This window comes from Cygnus atratus, chromosome 24 (assembly GCF_013377495.2).
Source record: "Cygnus atratus isolate AKBS03 ecotype Queensland, Australia chromosome 24, CAtr_DNAZoo_HiC_assembly, whole genome shotgun sequence".
NCBI lineage: Eukaryota > Metazoa > Chordata > Aves > Anseriformes > Anatidae > Cygnus > Cygnus atratus.
Window position 1 is genome coordinate 6,458,278 of NC_066385.1, and position 16,142 is coordinate 6,474,419.

At 64.6% G+C, this 16,142-nt stretch overlaps 1 protein-coding gene across 3 annotated transcripts; it reads left to right on the forward strand.

Moving 5' to 3' along the window:
• Positions 1-3,947: 3,947 nt before the first annotated feature.
• Positions 3,948-15,874, forward strand: CSF1 (colony stimulating factor 1). 3 transcript variants are annotated; one of them, XM_050715315.1, is made up of 9 exons: positions 3,948-4,189; positions 8,944-9,075; positions 10,816-10,878; positions 11,221-11,400; positions 11,632-11,809; positions 12,743-13,551; positions 13,850-13,905; positions 14,054-14,106; positions 14,404-15,867. In XM_050715315.1, exons 1-8 carry the CDS (start codon positions 4,112-4,114, stop codon positions 14,103-14,105), a joined length of 1,548 nt encoding a protein of 515 aa, XP_050571272.1. In that variant the 5' UTR covers positions 3,948-4,111; the 3' UTR covers position 14,106; positions 14,404-15,867. The 3 variants fall into 3 exon arrangements, with proteins under 3 accessions (XP_050571272.1, XP_035426480.1, XP_035426479.1); XM_035570587.2 differs by lacking the exon at positions 3,948-4,189 and adding an exon at positions 7,638-7,750 and having other exon boundaries at positions 13,424-13,551; XM_035570586.2 differs by lacking the exon at positions 3,948-4,189 and adding an exon at positions 7,659-7,750 and having other exon boundaries at positions 14,404-15,874.
• The last annotated feature ends 268 nt before the right edge of the window (positions 15,875-16,142 follow it).

Below are 16,142 nucleotides of genomic sequence, written 5' to 3' on the forward strand. Positions count from 1 at the left end.
TGCCTCATGCCCCCGTCCTGCATCCCACCCTTGCAGAGGCGCAGAGAATGACCCAAACTCAGGGTCTGGCCAAGCAGGCGAGGGGCCCCAGCAGCCCCCCATGCCCCCGAGCATCGCCCTCTCTCCAGGGCCACCCCTGCCCTCGCAGGTTCCCCACCACGGTTTCGTGCTCTTCAGCCTCGCTGAGCACCGTTTCCGCTGGCTGCATTGCGACAGCACCTTTCTCCGGGGCAGAGCGTGCACCCAGGCACGGCGCAGCTTCGGGTGAACCCATCGGGGTGACCAAACGTCCCCCTCCAGGCTTCTGCTCTCCGCAGCCATCCTCGTGCCAGCACGAGCGAGGGGCATTTGGAAGAAGCCCCTGGGTGTTTTTTTGCTGCCGATGCATCTCGGCCGCCTGCAGCGGGGTTCACGGGGGATGCGAGGGGCCGGCGGAAGGATGGGTGGAGACGTAGCAGCACATGCCAAGATGCATCAGACTGTTTTTCTGGTGGTGGCTGAAGGTTGTTTGTGCTGTCCCGGGGATGATACAATGCTCTTGGCGTAGGTGCATGTCCCTGCGGCCGGGCACACGAGGCTCTACCGACCGGGCAGGAGGGTGAGTTAGGCCGCGCTGCAGCATCTGCTCCTGCAGGCATTTTCTCATTCCCTGGCTGAGGGAAACAATTCACGTGCTGAAAGGGCCCTGTTTTGAAAAACAAAAGCAAAAAATGCATCAAAAACTTGAATCTACAACCACAACCATGTGCAAGCAGTCCAAGTCCCCTCACCCCCTCGCTGTAGGCTGCTCAGCTTTGCTTTCGGCCATGGATGGGGGTCATGGAGGAGGATGGGGAAAAAGGGAAAGTGAAGGTGTCAGGGTGGGAAACGTCCCCACAGGAGGGAAGCTGAGGCCACCAGGATGGCGGCTGGGGAAGCCTCGGCCAGCTGTGAGGAAAGGGGAGGCCGAATTTAGCACCAGGGAGCGTGGGAGCAGCTCTGTGTGCTGTACGGCAGCCGTGCACCGCGAGAGCCTGGCTGCTCCTCGGTCCCGCCGTGTCCCCCCTCGTGACATGGGGCATGGGCTGCCTGGTAGCGGGGCCTTGGAGCTGGTGTTGCTTGTGAGGCTCTTGGTTTCCCAGAGCCCAAAAGATGATTTTAATAAAAGCAAGTGGATTCCAGACCATTTCCAAGCAGAGAGTTTGGCTGGAGAATAAGGCTGGAAAGCTTTGAGCAACACCCCCAACTCCCTTTCACGCAGTTGTAGTGGGTCCAAATCTCCCCTTTTCAGCCCAAAGCGACCCGTTTGACTCAGCCGGTGCCGGGGCGCAGGGCTGCCAGCCCCGCTGGGCTCACAGCACTTGTGTGCCACAGGGGCGCATGAAAGCGGGGTGGCTGCGGTGGCGCCCTCGATGCCACGTGGTCCCTCCGAGCATCCCAGCCGGCAAGTGCACATCGAGACCAGCTCAAAACGTGTCCCTGTGGTGGAGGGGGGCTGGATCCAGGCGTCGAGCCACACTCTCCTGCAGCCAAGGCTCATTAGGGCCAAACCACTGGCGGGCTGCATTGGCACCCCGGTCCCCAGGTAGGGCTGGGGCTCCGGGGGCTGTCCTGGAGCCGTGCGCTGGAGGGAGGAGGCAGCTTTACGGTGAAACCGCTGCTCCTAATGAAAAACAGCCTCGCAGTGGCCAAACAGCTGATCCACGGCCGGCAGGCTGAGTAATGCCTCGCATTCCTGGCAGGAGCCGCTTCCTCCTGGAGGCGCGGGCTCTTTCCCTGGCAAGCGGGGCCCTTGGCATTCCCCTTGGCATGGGGCAGCCTCCAGACATTGAGGACAGCACCGGGCTGTAAAATTATGGCTTTCTGTGCCATGAAGGGGGTCAATTTGGTAATTGAGCTGTCTGTCTGTCTGTCCGTTTGCCTTTCCATCCAGATGGCCCCATCGATGTTTGTCTCCTTCTGTCTCCATCCACAACGAGGAAGATGATGGCATTTGAGTTCCGCTGCACTCTGCAACCTCCAGCACAGACCACAGCACCCTGGGGACAGGTCCTTGTCCCCCAGAGCGTGACTTTGCCTGGCAGAGGAGGGAGATGCCCCTGCTTTGGGGGCCACCCCAGATGCCAAGGATGGATGTGAGCAGGGGAAGGGGCTCAGCATCTCCCGGGGATGGATCCTGCACGGGGCAGAGCTCCTGGCCCCAGAGCAGGAGGGCGGTGGGTGTGGAGCAGGCTGGGGCCGTGACTCAGCCCTCGCATGGCTCTCGCACACAGCCTGTCCCGTCCCTCTCCTCCCTCGTCCCCAGCACAGCCCTGGCGGCACCTGGGGAGCCAGGGCCATGGCGGGGGCGCAGGCGGGGACGGGGCCTGCGTGTGATCGGGGCCAGTGGCTGATGTAAACAGCTCTGGCTGCAGATAAACAACCAGCCCTGCTGGGGAGGACAAGCAGCTCCTCTGTTTGCGCCCGGGGTGGCCGGGCCCGATCCAGACCCTCCCCGCGCTGCCCGGGCAGCATCTCCATGGCGGGGAGCGGGGCTGGTGGAGCAGAGCACCCCTCCTGCCCCGTGCGTGGGGCCGGCACAGGGGTGCGATCCTGACAGCCTGGGGACTATCCCCTGTGGGGTGCAGGCACCCCGCTCGAGGGCGGCAGGGGGGGGGGATTCGGCCATCTGGGTGCACACAAAGGACAGCGACTGTGTTGTCCAGCAGAGCAGCCTGATTGCAGCAGCCAGAGCTGTGTCAAAGCTCCTGCCTGGCCCTTGTGGCATCTGGGAGCCCCTGACCCCCCCTGGTTTGGGTGCCGACAGTTCTCCCCCCCACGGCGCCACTGCTGGGCTTCCCTGGAGCGCTCCCAAGCCTTTTGCCCATCCATCCCCCGCTCCTGGCGCAGAGACGCACTGTGTCCCGTCCCCCCCCATCTGTGCCCAGCTGCTCCCAGCGCAGCCCCCGGGCCCCCCCGTGGGGTGGCACCCGCCTGGCTCCAGCCGGGCTGACCGGAGGGTGCTGGGGCTGCGCCCACGCTGCACCGCAGGCAGCGGGTGGTGCCAAGCCAGCAGTGCGCAGGGCTGCGCAGGGGGTGGAGGGAACTGGGGGCTGCCCACACCCCCCCAGCACCCCAGCACCTCAGCCCTGGCTGTACTGGGGAGCCCTGGGCACCCATGGGTGCAGCCCCCAAGGTTGCTGCATGGATCTGCATGGGGTGCAGGGCCTCCTGCCGCCACACTGTAACCGCTGCAACCGTGGGGCTGCTGGTGGCAGCTCCTGCCCCCACCCTGCCCCCCCAAATCTTGATGGGTGCTGGGGCCATGGCAGGGCCCGTCCCGGCGAGCAGCAGCCCCAGGAAGGCGTTTGCCTTGGGCTTGGCTGCATTCCTCGGCCTTGAGAGTGCCGGTGGAGGGAAGAGCGGGGCTGGAGCCCGGCGTAACTCAGCCGCGGCGTGCTGGGGATGCGCTGGGGACACGTTTGGGGCCATCACTCGTCCTCTGTCCCCCCTAGCCACATGGCACACACCACTGGTGTGGGGAACCGCTCCTGAGTGAAAAGGATGGGATTTATCCTGCTGGCTCCTGCCCAGGGACCCCCCAACAAGCTGGGGGGGCGGGGGGCGGGGAAGTCTCCCGAGAGCCACCGTGGTTGCAAGCGGCCGGACCCTGGGTTACGATAACTATAAACAGGACTTTCTTTGCAGATGCAGCCTGACCCTGCGGTTCCCAGCCTGTCCTGCCAGCAGCCACCAAATCCCCAAAGCCCTGCACCAGTGTCCTGCAGCGCTGCCCTCCCATGGGGACCTCAGCACCCACCCAGGAAGGGGGTGCAGAGCCCCGTGCACAGGGGGTGCACGAGGGTGTTTGGCGGGTCCCTCTGAGGAGCAGGGGGCAGAGGGTGCAGGAGGGAAGGAGAGGGGATTTTGTGGCACTGATCGCTGTGGGGTGATGGCTTCAGCCTTGTCCCGTCATCTTCTCGTGACACCCTCAGTCTCCAGCACTGCCGGCCACATTCCTCTGGCTCCTCAAGGACTGGTGCGGGGCATTCCCACGGGGATTTCCAGCCTGGCATGCACCTCCCTGCCCACCCCGGTCCCACAGCAGCACTGGCACTGGGGCAAAGCAGAGCCCGAGGGAGAGCCTGAGCCCATGGGTGAATCAGCAGGAAAGGAACAGATGAGGAGCTCGCAGCACTTCCTTGCTGGAAATAACTTTCTCTGTAGTGTGGTGAGTGGGCAGATGTGACTTCAGCAGATTTCCAGATAAGCCGATGGAGGCGTGGGCTGAGCCTGATTGCATGTCCCATGCAGGGAGCTGGGATGGCTTTGGATGTGCTGCACGGTTCACCCCAAGAACCCCTTGGTGTTTGCCATCCCTAAAAAGCCTGCCAGAAGGAGGCACTGGGCTGGGCTGTGCTTCTGCTCCCATCGGGGCTGGGAAGAGGGGGAATGTCTGACCACGCTGCCCCCCTCCAGATCCCCACGTGGCTGGGGTTGGGCTGAGGTTTCCTGGGTGCTCCAACCTCGGGTGCGGAGGAGGAGACACGGTTGCAGATGGGATCTTGCTGGTGCCTGGCCCTTTGGAGCCGGGAGCATCCTGCATCCTGCCCCCTCCCGTGGGGCTGCCTGGGGCCGGGGGCCGGCAGACATGGACCACCAGCCCCTGGAGCAGCAGGGACCACAACCACCATCGGCAGCCCAGAGCCGAGCAGATGCCCTCAGCCCCACGGCCTCATCCTGCCTTTCTCCCCCAGGTAACAGCCCCTGGCTTGGGGATGGCTGTGGGGGAGATGGTGACAGCAGCCGCCAGGCAATACCAGAGTGGTGATGGGGCCACTGGTCCCAGTTTGCAACTGGGAAGGGGCCCTTGCCTGGTCCCCCTCCCACAAATTCGGGATCACTAAGGAGATGCTGCTGCCGGTCACCCCTAAGCTCCCGCTGCCGTGTCTATTTCTGCCCCATGACTCAGGGATTTCGGCAGGTTTGGGAGGGGAGGAGGCGTGACAGCACTTCCCTGCCAAAATAAAAGAGGCGGCTGCTTCCTCTGCCTCCCGCGCGCAGGGGGTGGATTATTAACCGGAGCGCGGCGCCGTCCATCCAAACCCCTGCCCGCGTTCACCAGCGATACGACGACACTGTCCCATGACTCCGGGCTGTGACAATTTTCTGGTCACTTAAAGAGGAGGTGGGGGGGGGGGGGGAGCGTGCAAGAGAGAAGGAGCAGCGCAGCCCTCAGCGGGTGCACAAGGGCCCCACGCGTGTGCACGGGGTCCCCGTGAGTCACCCCCAGGCCGGCGTCACCCGGCCACCTCCCTTGGGTGCCCACCTCGGCATCCTCCCACTGCCAGGCGCCGCTAAGCCTCTGACAGCTCGTGGTGGAAAATGAGAACAATCTCGGCTGGGGGAGAAGGGGGGTGCTCAGGAGTGCTGCTCGCTTTTAACCCCAGCGTCCTTCCTCTCCCTTCCCCACCATCCCCAGCATCGATGCTTATCCGAGCGCAGATCCTAAAGGGCACCCGTGGGTGAGAAGGGTGCTCGCGCACGTGGCTCCCGTGAGCCGGTGCAGATGTGATGCCGTCTGGGGGCTGTCACCGCTGTCCCCATCTCCAGGTGGCTCCCAGCTCTGCCCTGACCCCAAATCCCCATCGCTCCTCATCAGTTCCCCAGCCCCGTCCCTCTGCTCTCTTGGGTTATCTCAGCTCCAAGAAAAACCCTCAGCAGCTTCTGAAACCCCGCTGGCGTTTCCGGCCTCAAGGAGCTGATATTGCCGCTTCCTCGAAGCTCGGATGTGGTGGCTGTCACCGACACGTGGCCCCTTGTCACTGCACCGTTGTCACCACTGCAGCCCAGGGCTTGCATCTAGTTGCGTTTGCAGAGTATTTTGCTTTCTGCTTCCCTGTTGGTGTGACGAACACTTTGCAAGCAAACATTCTGCCTCTTGGCAACTAATTGTTTCCAGTTGCATGCAAAACAAACAGGCAAAGAGCAGGAAAACCCCAAAAGCAGAGAGTGGGGCTTTCTGCACGCCGAGCGCCTTAACACTAGTGGCTTTTGTGTCCCTGGTGGTGGCATGTCCCCACATCTGTCCACAGATGGATCTGTGTGCACAGGAGTGCATGAACGGATCCGTGCACTCGCAAATCCCTTCATGCACACCCACACAAGTGGAGCTGTTCATGCACACGTGGAGCCATCCATACACATCTGTGCACACGGATCTGTCCTCGCACGTCCATGCGAATGCATCCGTTCATGCATACATGGATCTGTACCTGCGTGACGATGCACGCAGACCCATTCCCACACCTCCAAGCCCACTGGCTGCCTGGCACCAGCAACAGGAAAAGCAGCTGGGGGGAGCCGGAATCAGCCGAATGCCCTGGGGCCTCTCATCGTCCTCCTGTCCCGGGACGCCTCTGTTCCTGCCCTGCTCACACCTGCTGGCACTCGCTGTCCTGAGCAGCATCCAGGGCACCCAGGAGCCCTGCAACCTGCACCCTGCCGGGTGCAGCGTGGGCACCCTGCCCCAAATCACCTCCAACCCCCTGCATGGCAGAAGTTTCTCACAAGGGCTTTTCTCCTGCAGGATTTCCTGCAGGAAAACTTCTGGCATGGACAAAAAGCAAGGCGCAAAGCCACGTGTGCTGCACTGGCGTGTGTTTGTGTATGAGCACATTTCTGTATCCCAGGTAGGGACGGTGTTTCTACACCCTGTGTGTCCAATGGGTGTGTACAGGTGTGCACACAGCTGCATGGCTGCACAAGTGTGTGTGCAAGTGCATGTGCACGTAGGAGTTCAAGCAATTGTACACGACAGCAGTGTGTGTTTGGGCGTGCACATGTGTATGCCTGTGCCTGCATGGGTGTCCATGCAGGACTGTGTCCGTGTGCAGGTGTGGGGGCTGTGCATGCATGTGGGGTGCTGCGTGTGTGTTGTATGTGCATGTGTGTGTGCGCACAGGGCTGTGCATGCGTGCTCGTGTGTTTTCACATGCGTATATATATCCAGGGGTGTGCCTGTCTGCGTGTGTGTATGCACTGACACATCCCAGGCGTGTGCATGCACATACGCGTGTGCACATCCCAGGTCTGTGTCTGCACGCACACGTGTGTTCCAGGGGGTATGCATGCGCATACAGGTGTGTACACGCCTCAGGGCCATGCCTAGATGCGTGTGCACGCACACACGCACATTCCAGGTGCTGCGCGTGCACAGACACTTGTGCACATGCCAGGGCCGTGCCTGGACGCGTGTGCACAGGCGCATGTTCCGAGGGGTGCGCATTGCGCGCACACGCGCGTGCAAGCTCCAGGGCCGCGTCCGCAGCTGCCTGCGTGTGTCCATGTGTGCGGGTGCCCGGGGCGCGCCCGCGCATACGAGCGGGCGTCCGACGCCCCCCATCTCCCCCCCCCTTTCCGAGGCCTGGACGCGCGCAAGCGTGTGCGCGTGCATGTGCCCGCGTGCGCGAGCCGCACGGGGGAGGTGGGGGGGAGACGGGGAGGGGGGAGGTGGGGAGGGGGATACCGGGGGGGGGTGGCGGGGCCGCCCCGCGCCCCCCGGCCCGAGCCGCGCGGGGCCGAGCGGAGCCGAGCGGGGCCGCGCCGCGCCGCGCCGGGGGCTGGCCGCCCGCCAGCCCTTTCTCATAAACCACATGCTGCAGCGGCCCTATAAAGGGCAGCGCGGCGGCGGCGGCGGCTCAGCCCGGCCCCGTTCGCCGCCTCGCCCGCAGCGCCCGGCCCGCGGCACCCCGGCCCCACGGCAGCCCCCATGCCCCGCCTCGGAGCCAAGGTACCCCCGCGCCCCCCCGCTCCCTCCCGCCCCTTAAGCTGCTCGCCGGGCTCCGGGAGACCCCCCGCCCCCTCCCCTCTTTGCCGCCCCCCCCCTCCTCCCCGCTCCCCCCCCCTCCCCGCTCCGGTCCCGTTGCCACCTGCGCGTCCCCCCCCCCCCGGCCCGGGGCTCCTCGCGGGTGCCCCCCGCCCGCCCGCCCCGCCGCGTCCCGGCCCCCGTGTCCCCGCCCGGGGCTCGCAGGGGGACGTGGCGAGTGCCCCCCCTTGGAGACCCTCGGATCCGGCCACGTCCCCGGCGCCGGCCCCATCCCGGCCCCTGTGTCCGGTCGGTTTCGCTTCCAGCCCCGTCCCGGTTCTCGCTTCCAGCCCGTCCCCGGCGGGGTGCGGCTCCATCCCCGTCCCCGGGAGGCTCCGACCCCGGCTCGGTCCCCGGCTCCGTCCCGGTCCCGGCGCGGGGCGGCTCCGTCCCAGCGCCGGTCCCGGTCCCGGTCCCCAGCCCCGTCCCGGCGGGGCGAGGCTCCAGCCAGCCGTGGCCGTGGCCCGCCGGTGCCCCGGGCAGCATCCGCAGTTTCACAAGCCGGGAGGATTTCTGGGCTGGCTCCCAGGGAAATTCCCCCCGGCCACCACCCGGGCACCCTCTCGGTGCCGGGATGAGGGACACGCGTGTCCCCCACGGGGGGGCTCTGCCCAGCCCCTGGCGCGGGGGGGTCAGCCCTGGCGGAGCCCCGCTGCCCCCCGGGGTGCTCGGGCCTCCCCGCGGCTTGCAGGGAGCTGGGGGGGGAGGTTGGGGTGATGCCAGAGCCGACGCGTGGAAAGAGCCCTGCGGGTGCAGACGGAGGAGGCTGGGGGGTCTGGAGGGTGGGAGAGGATTTTTGGGGGTGGGTGGCTCGGCGCCCCTGCCCCCAGCTGGGGGGGAGGCAGGAGAGCCACGGTGGGGAGAGGGGACGGGGCTGGTTGGGGGGGTGGCGTGTGCCTTGGCCATTCGGCCCCTGTGCCTGCTGGGGCCTGGGAAGTTCCCCGCTGACCTGGTGCCTGAAAATGGCAGGATGGCGTGGGCACGGGTGGGAGAACCGGGGTGCGTGTGTCTGTGTGTGTCGTCCACCCCAAAGGTGGCTCCTCTGGGGGAGGAGGCAGGGAAGGGCGGGGGGCTCAGTGGTCCAGCACTGCTCCAAGCCCTTGCTCTGCTGTGCTCAGGTGTGCCTGCTCCGCTGCACCCTGTTGTCGTCCCTCCTCCTCCTCCTCGTCTGCAGCATCCATGAGACGGAGCAGAACAGCTACTGCCAGCAGATCATCACAGAGAAGCACCTGGCCGAGCTGGAGGAGCTGGTGAGTGCCCTCCTGGGCCCTGCTGCGGGACAGAGGCTTGCTTGGGGCCGGGTGGGTGCCAGTCAGCCCCCGTGAGCTCTTTGGCAGCTCCACGAGCAAAGTGACGGCACCCAGGAGCCAGGCACCAGTGGGCACCCGGCACGAGTGGGAGCTGGGAGCGATGCACCGTCATGCCTTGAGCGAGGGTGGCTGCAGAAAAGTGCCGGTGGGAGAAACAGCTGGGAACGTGAGCTGGAAGGGGGCAATGGGCACCAGCGTCTGCCAGACAGAGCACGGGACAGGGGGCGGGGGGGAAGCGGCGGAGGGGACTGGGGCTGTGGTGTTTTCCAGGCTGCGGCGGCTGCGCAGGGGTTAAGCCAAGGAATCTGGCTGCATTCCTGAGTCCAGCTGCTTGCCTGGAAGCTGGGCTGGCAATGGGGCTGTGGGTGGGTGGCAGGCAGTGAGGGGGGCCGCTGGCCAGGCGATGGAGCCAGCCGGGCTGGTGCGACGGGTGCCTTCGCCCCGCGTGGCCCATCGGCAGTGCCGGGTGCTCACGCTGTCCCCGGGGCAGATAAATCCTGGCCCCATCCCTGCTGCCGGGGCCGCATCCTGTGCTGGCCCTTGGCTCACCTCTGAGGGGGAATTACGTGGTTGCCCGTGGATGCTCAGGGGAGACACGGGAATCAGGGGCACACAGGGATTTGTACGGATGCGTTTGTCGCAGATTAAATTCTGCCGCTGCGGTGCTGCTGGCCTCGCAGCTAACAGGGAGCAAGAGGCAGCGGTGGTGCCACTGAATCCTGCACTGAGCTCAGCCGCCACTTCTTAGCATGTAACCGCTATGTCCGGGCTCACTTTACCTCTTCCTCTTCAAGCACCAAGCTGCGGTGCCAGGAGCTGGCAGATGTTGTATTTGCAAGCTCGGCTTCCTCTGCCCGGGCTGTTCCTGCAGCCCTGTGCCCCCAGGAAGCCTTTGCTTTGCAGCCCACCGGGATCAAAAACGGGCGCGTGGCGGGGGGAGAAAGGGGATGGGGCAGGTTTGAATGAAAGCCATGGTTTCCCTGCTGGAATCGCAGCCCTCTCCTCCTCTGGCCGTGCAAAGGCGTTTGCAGAGCCGGCCCTCGCTGCAGCCCCGCGGGATAATGGAGCAATTGTTTCCAGTACGGCACAGCTCTTCTGGCAGCCCGCACCCTCCCAGCCTGGGATGCGGGCCCGGAGGCGGGCTGCACGCCCTGGAGGAGGGCTCGCCTTTGGGGCGGTTGTTTGGGGGATTTTCCTCCTTTTGCAATGGGAAATGTTCATGGCACGGGGCTCCGCTCAGGTCTGGGCGGCAGCGCTGCCTGCGGGATCCCAGCGTTGTGCAGAGCCGGGGATCTGTGACCTCGGTGTCACGGCCGCACCCTGGCGTGCTGCGAAGTGCCCCGGTGCAGGAGGTGGCAGATGCTCTCTTGCAGCCTGGCTGCAGCACGAGCTGGGCTGGGAGGGGGGGGAGGAGGAGGAGGAGGAGGATGGATGGGGAGGGAGCGGTGGGGGAGGCAGGACGTCCCTGGTGCTGGGCCATCCTGGCGGGAGGAGAGACCTGGCCTTGACCTTAGGGAGCGTCTGGAGGAGGAGAAGGGTGTGGGATCGGGGTGGGGGGGAGCAGAGCCCCCAGCACTGTGTGTCCGGGGGGCTCGTGCACACCCAGGCAGCAGGGCTGGGTCGTGCCCCCTCCCGCTGCACTGCGTGGCTGTGGGGTGACACCCTGCTCTGTCCTTGCAGGCGGACACCCAGATGCAGCATCCGGGCAGGGTCTCCTTCAAGTTCATCAATAAGATGCAGCTGGTGAGTGGCTCCTCACCGGGTACTGGGAGATGGAAGGGGACAGGGACTGGGGCTGGCTCCCTGGGTGCTTTGGGGTGTCCATATCGGGGTGCACCCCTTTTGCCCACAGACCCCATGTCCCCTCAATCGTCCCCCTTTGCAGGAGGCAGGACAGGCCCCTCGTGGGGAACTTCATAGCCCTTCTGGCCAGGCTGTGAAGTCTCAGCTCAGGCAGACCGTGGGAGCACGGGAAGGCATTCTGTGTCTCTGTGCCTCGGTTTCCCTAGGGGGGGGTGGGACGGTGGTGCTCCCTGTACCCATGCAGTAACCAGTCTCTCCTCTTGGGGGTCCGTGCCCTCCCAGAGCGACTCTGTCTGCTATGTGAAAGCTGCCTTTCCTCTGCTGGGCAAGATCCTGAACAGAACGGTGTTCAAGGAGAACTCTTCCAATGCCAAGAAGATGCAGATGGTGCGCAGGATGTATGACAGCATCGATGAGAACGTGGACCCCTGCATCAGGGAGGAGGATGACAAGGAGCGCATGGTATGGGGTCCCCTGCCCTGCCTGCTGGCTGCCAGACCCACAGGGGTATGGGGCCGGGTGCTTGTCTGTGGGGTGGGCGCATCCTGGAAGTGGAGCGGAGCTGGGTGGCTGTGGGGAGCCCCTAAGTGGGTCAGGCCCAGCCGCAGGTGCAGCACCGCACCCACAACGGGGACACCGGGCAGGATCAGGGCACGCGCTGGGACCCGGTGCTGAGCCCAACTCTTCCTCCAGCTCTCAGAGATGTGCTTCGAGGAGTTCACCACGTCCCCCTACGAGATGCTGGCGCTGGTGAAGCAGTTCTTCCAGGACATCAACCTGCTGCTGCAGAGCAAGGAGACCTTCGAGAAGGACTGCAGCCAGGTGTACCGCAGCATGTGCGTGGGGCCCAGGCAGCCCAGCTCCTCGCCAGGTAAGGCACCGGGGCTCTGCCTCTGCCTGGCAAACCCGGCACGGGCTCGCCTGCATGGGGCAGCTTGAGAGCCGCGCGTGCACCTCCTGCGCACACGTGGGCGCAGCTCGTGTCTGTGGGTCTGTCTGCGTTGCTCGGCTGGTGGCCGTCCCCGTGGTGTCGGCGAGCTCTGTGTCTGCGTTTGGGGAAGGGGCCAACCACCCTCTGGGGGTGGGAAGAGCTTCGGAGAGGGGGCCGCATCCTGCTGGGATGGGAAATGCAGCTGGAAACAAGGCCAGAGAGAGGCACCGAGGGGTGTCAGGAGGCAGCTCCATCGGCACGGCTTGAGGCATCAGGCTTGGCTTCATCTCCAAAGACTGAGCATCTGGGTTGGTGAAAGAGCCGGCATGCTGCATGAGTTCAGCTGAGCCCCGTCGCTGCCCCGTGCCTCAGTTTCCCCTGGGAATGGTCCTGTGGAGTAAATGCCTCCAGGCGGGGCGAGGCTGAGCCACCAGGGCGAGTGCTGCCCGCTGGGGTGGAAGAGCCCCTGCTGCCGTCCGTGCTTGTGCGAGCACCCACGCTGTTGTCTGCATGCCTGTGGAGGAGATGTCTCACTGTCGTCTGTGCTGGGCTGTGCCTTGCCACCGCACCGTGGGGACGTTGAACCTGGCCAGCTCCTGTCAGCGATGCTGTGCCGTGGACAACCCGTTGCTGTCAGCTCAGGGGACCCAGTGATGGGGCTTGCTTCGTCCTGCCTGGTGCCTGTCGCCTCTGTCTTGCTGCCACGTCTGGCCCTGCCTGCTTCCTGCCTCCCCTTCGCTCTCCTTTTTGGGGCTGTTTGGTTCTCATGGGAACGTGGGGGTGCTGGGGGTGCTTCCCCTGCCTCAGATCTGCTGTCTGCCCCTCTTGGAGGCTGGTGACCCCACGGCCGTCTCTTCTCTCTGCTTCTTTCAGGTGTGGGGACAGATCCTGACTGCAATTGCCTGTCCCCTGCCCTCCCTTCTGCCACCCAGCCCTCCCTATCCGCTGCCACCCATGCCAGCAGAGAAGTGGCACCTGCTAGCGCCCAGGTCCCTTTCAGCCTCCTCCACGGCACCCTCGCTGAGTTAGGCAGCAGCGCCCTGTCTCAGTCCCCCAGTAGCTTGGAGGGCAGCTCAGGGACCGATGAGGTCCCAGGAATTGGGCTCGGTGACACGGAACCAGCAGTGTCCCCTACGACGCAGCAGGCGGCTGGAGCCGGCGGCACCGCCGAAGCCCTCCTGGATCCGGCTGCCGCCGCCATCCCAGCGGCTGAGGACGTCTCCATCCCCTCCCGAGGGATGACGGAGGAGGGCACCGGAGCCTCTGTCCTCCCGGATCAGCCCTCCTTGCCCTGCAGGATCAGCACCAAGACGCCGGCAGCGTCCCCCAGCACTGTCTCTGTGGGCCACCGCGGGGCCAGGATCCGTCCCACAGAGACACCCGAGCCGGTCACGCAGCTCCGCTTCTCCAGGATGGCCCCGTCGGCGCGGGGCCGGGCGCTGGGCAGCCTCGGGGACGGCGTGAGGGCGCGGGGCTGGGGGCTGAGTCGGCTGCGGGATCCCGAGGACGGCGGGGCCGGACCCAGCTTTGACTCGAGCTTTGTTCTGAGCGCAGAGCAGCATAGGAAGGAGCCGAAAGCCAGGGAGAGCCACCGGGAGCTCCTGATATACGTCATGGTGGCCAGCGTCGTGGCTGTCTTGCTGGCCATGGGCGGGCTGCTCTTCTACAAGTATAAATCCAAGGTGAGCCCAGCCCTGGGTGCGAGCATCCTCATCCATCCCTGCCTCCGTTTCCCCACTCATCTCTTGGATTTCCAGGGGGGGGCGCTGAGTGGGTTGACATGGGGACCGTGTGAACCCCCTTCCCGTCAGTGCCCCCCGTTATGGGGCAGGGGGATGCAGAGCAGGGTGGAAGGGTGTTACTGGGGAGATTCCTACCCCCTTCTGGTTTTGTCCTACTGAGTGTAGGGGGTGGGAGCCTCCCCCGCTGGGAGCCCCGTTCCCAGGGCTCACCCCCCCCTTTCCCTCTCTCTCCATGCAGGTCCTGGAGCGGCCACTGGAAGAGGGGGGCTGCGACCCCGAGGAGCCAGAGCGGAGGTGGGTGCAGGGACACCCGGTGCCATCACAGCTCTTGGTGGAGGGGTCCAGGGAGCCCCCCGCACACACATCCTGGCTGTGGCCCCCACCCTGGGGACCCCATCTGGGACCATCCTGCCCTAATCCCCTCCTGGGCTTTTCTTTGCAGGGCGCTGCAGGGAGCGAGGGGGTGCCCGGAGATGGAGATGGAGGAGCTGTGAGGTGAGTGGGGGGGGGTGGCCCAGGGGCAGGGGCCGGACCCCTCCCTGTCCCTGCAGGCGCTGACTTTGCTTTTTGTTCAGCTGCTGGCAGTGCTGAGCAGGGTGGGGACACATGGACGAGCAGGGCTGTGCCCTGGTGCTGCCAGTGTGCGGTTTTGCAGCCTATTAATTCGTTATTAGGGTTATATACATTTAAATAATATATTGAATAATGCATTTATTTTTTTCCATTTTTTTAAAATATATTACTCCCCACCGTAGCCTCGTGTCCCACTGACACTTCTCCTGCTCTCCCCAGGGCCCCAGGAGGGATGTGAAGCTGCTCGGGGGATGGACAGGGATGCTCCTCGCTGTGCGAAGAAGGGCCGGTGCGCGCTGGCCCCGCTGCAGCCTCCCCCCGGCGGCGATGATGCTCACACTCCCCCCTCCCTAGCCCCACGGCGGGAGACTGCAAAACCACGGGCAAAGACGGAAGGGTGGGGGGGACGCGCACCCCCTGCGGGACCCCGGCACCCGGGAGCACGTGGCTGGAAGGCGCTGGAGCATTACCAAGGGGCTCTGCGGGGCCGGCGGTGGAGGCAGGGCTGCGGTGCACGGAGCGTGGTGCTGGCTCTGGGATGGGGACGGGCTCGGATTTGGGCTGCGCTGCCTGAAGCTCGGAGGGGAGCAGCTCCCCGGATCCGGCCAGGATTCGCCGCTGCCCATTGCTCCTCTCCCACCCTGGCACAGCAGGAGCTGGAGCAGCACCCTGTGCACCCCTCCTGCACCCCAGCTGCTGAGGAGCCATGGCCGGGACCCCCCCACCCCTCTGCCTCCCCGTGCCTGCACAGACTGCACGCCCCGAACTGCAAGGGGAAACCCTCACACTGTGAATATTTAATGCCCCCAGGCAGGGGGGCGACGCTTGGTGCCATCCCCGTCCTGCTGCCGCTGTGGCACGTCCCATGCACCTGAGCTGGCCTTGGGAGCTGCCTGGCACCGCTTTGTGCATTAGGGTTTTATTTTAATGTGGCGGATAAATGCCTTTATCTGGCAGAAATGTTTTTTTTTTTTTTTTGGGGGGTGGGGTGGGGTGGGGGAGAAGGGGGCTCCTGCCTCCCCACAAGGTTATTGCCGCGAGCTGGCCTCGCCCCAGACTGGATTTTTGCAACTGTGCTTTGGAGCAGGGGAAGGCGGCGGTGCAGGGGCTGCTTTCGTGGCTTTCGCGGGGGTGGGAGCTGGAGCGGCCCCCGCCTGGCACTGCCTCGGGGCGCACCGGCAGCACCTTGGGGTGCACCAGCCCCGCAGCTGCCCCGGCCCTGGGCCCCATCCTGCCCCGCTGCAGCGTTCCCACGGCCCCGCACTGAGCGTGGCCGTGCTGCTCTTTGGATTTGAAGCATTATTTTTATACAGTAGAAGAAAATTGGAACAAACCACACTTTTTAAAGCATTACTATTAATTTTTCTATGTGTATTTATGACGGCCAAAAGGAGATGTTTCCTGGGGTGAGAGACCAGTGTAAGTCAGGAGGGAAGCCCCACAGCAGGGTGCCCAGGCTGGGGCTGGACCTGCTGCTGGTGTAAGCCCCCGGCTTGGCACCACTTTGCACGGGGGGGGGAGACAGCCTGCGGTCGGACCGGGATGGACTCATTTTGCCTCTGTTTTTTTTTCTTTTTTTTTTTATACAGTGAAATATTTTATATGAAGTCATTTAAAGAAGTCTATTTAAAGAAAAGAATAGAAAATGGCTTGTATATTTAATATTATTAATAAACACAGATGTGTAGCACTTTGCAATGGTGGGCGCTGAATGGGGGCGGGGGGGGAGGTGGAGAATAGGAGGATGCATCTTGGGATGGGGGTGTCCCAGCCTGGATGTCTGTGCTGATGGGGGGCACATTCTGCGGGGTGTGGAAGGGGGGCCCTGGCTCCCAGAGCAGAAGGGATGTGGGGATGGGGACAGGGATGGCCCCATGCTCAGTGCAGCTGCGTATCTGTGACTTCTGCCTGTGCTGGGGGGGCCATTTCAGCTGCTCTGCCTGGCCCCCTGCCCCTTG

Excerpts from the sequence above, each read along its gene's own strand:
- CSF1 (XM_050715315.1), top strand. The coding sequence starts at position 4,112 with ATGGGTGAATCAGCAGGAAAGGAACAGATGAGGAGCTCGCAGCACTTC. Across the intron at positions 4,190-8,943 it reads ATAACTTTCTCTGTAGTGTG|GTGTGCCTGCTCCGCTGCAC; the intron begins GTGAGTGGGCAG and ends TGCTGTGCTCAG. Across the intron at positions 11,401-11,631 it reads AGGATGACAAGGAGCGCATG|CTCTCAGAGATGTGCTTCGA; the intron begins GTATGGGGTCCC and ends CTCTTCCTCCAG.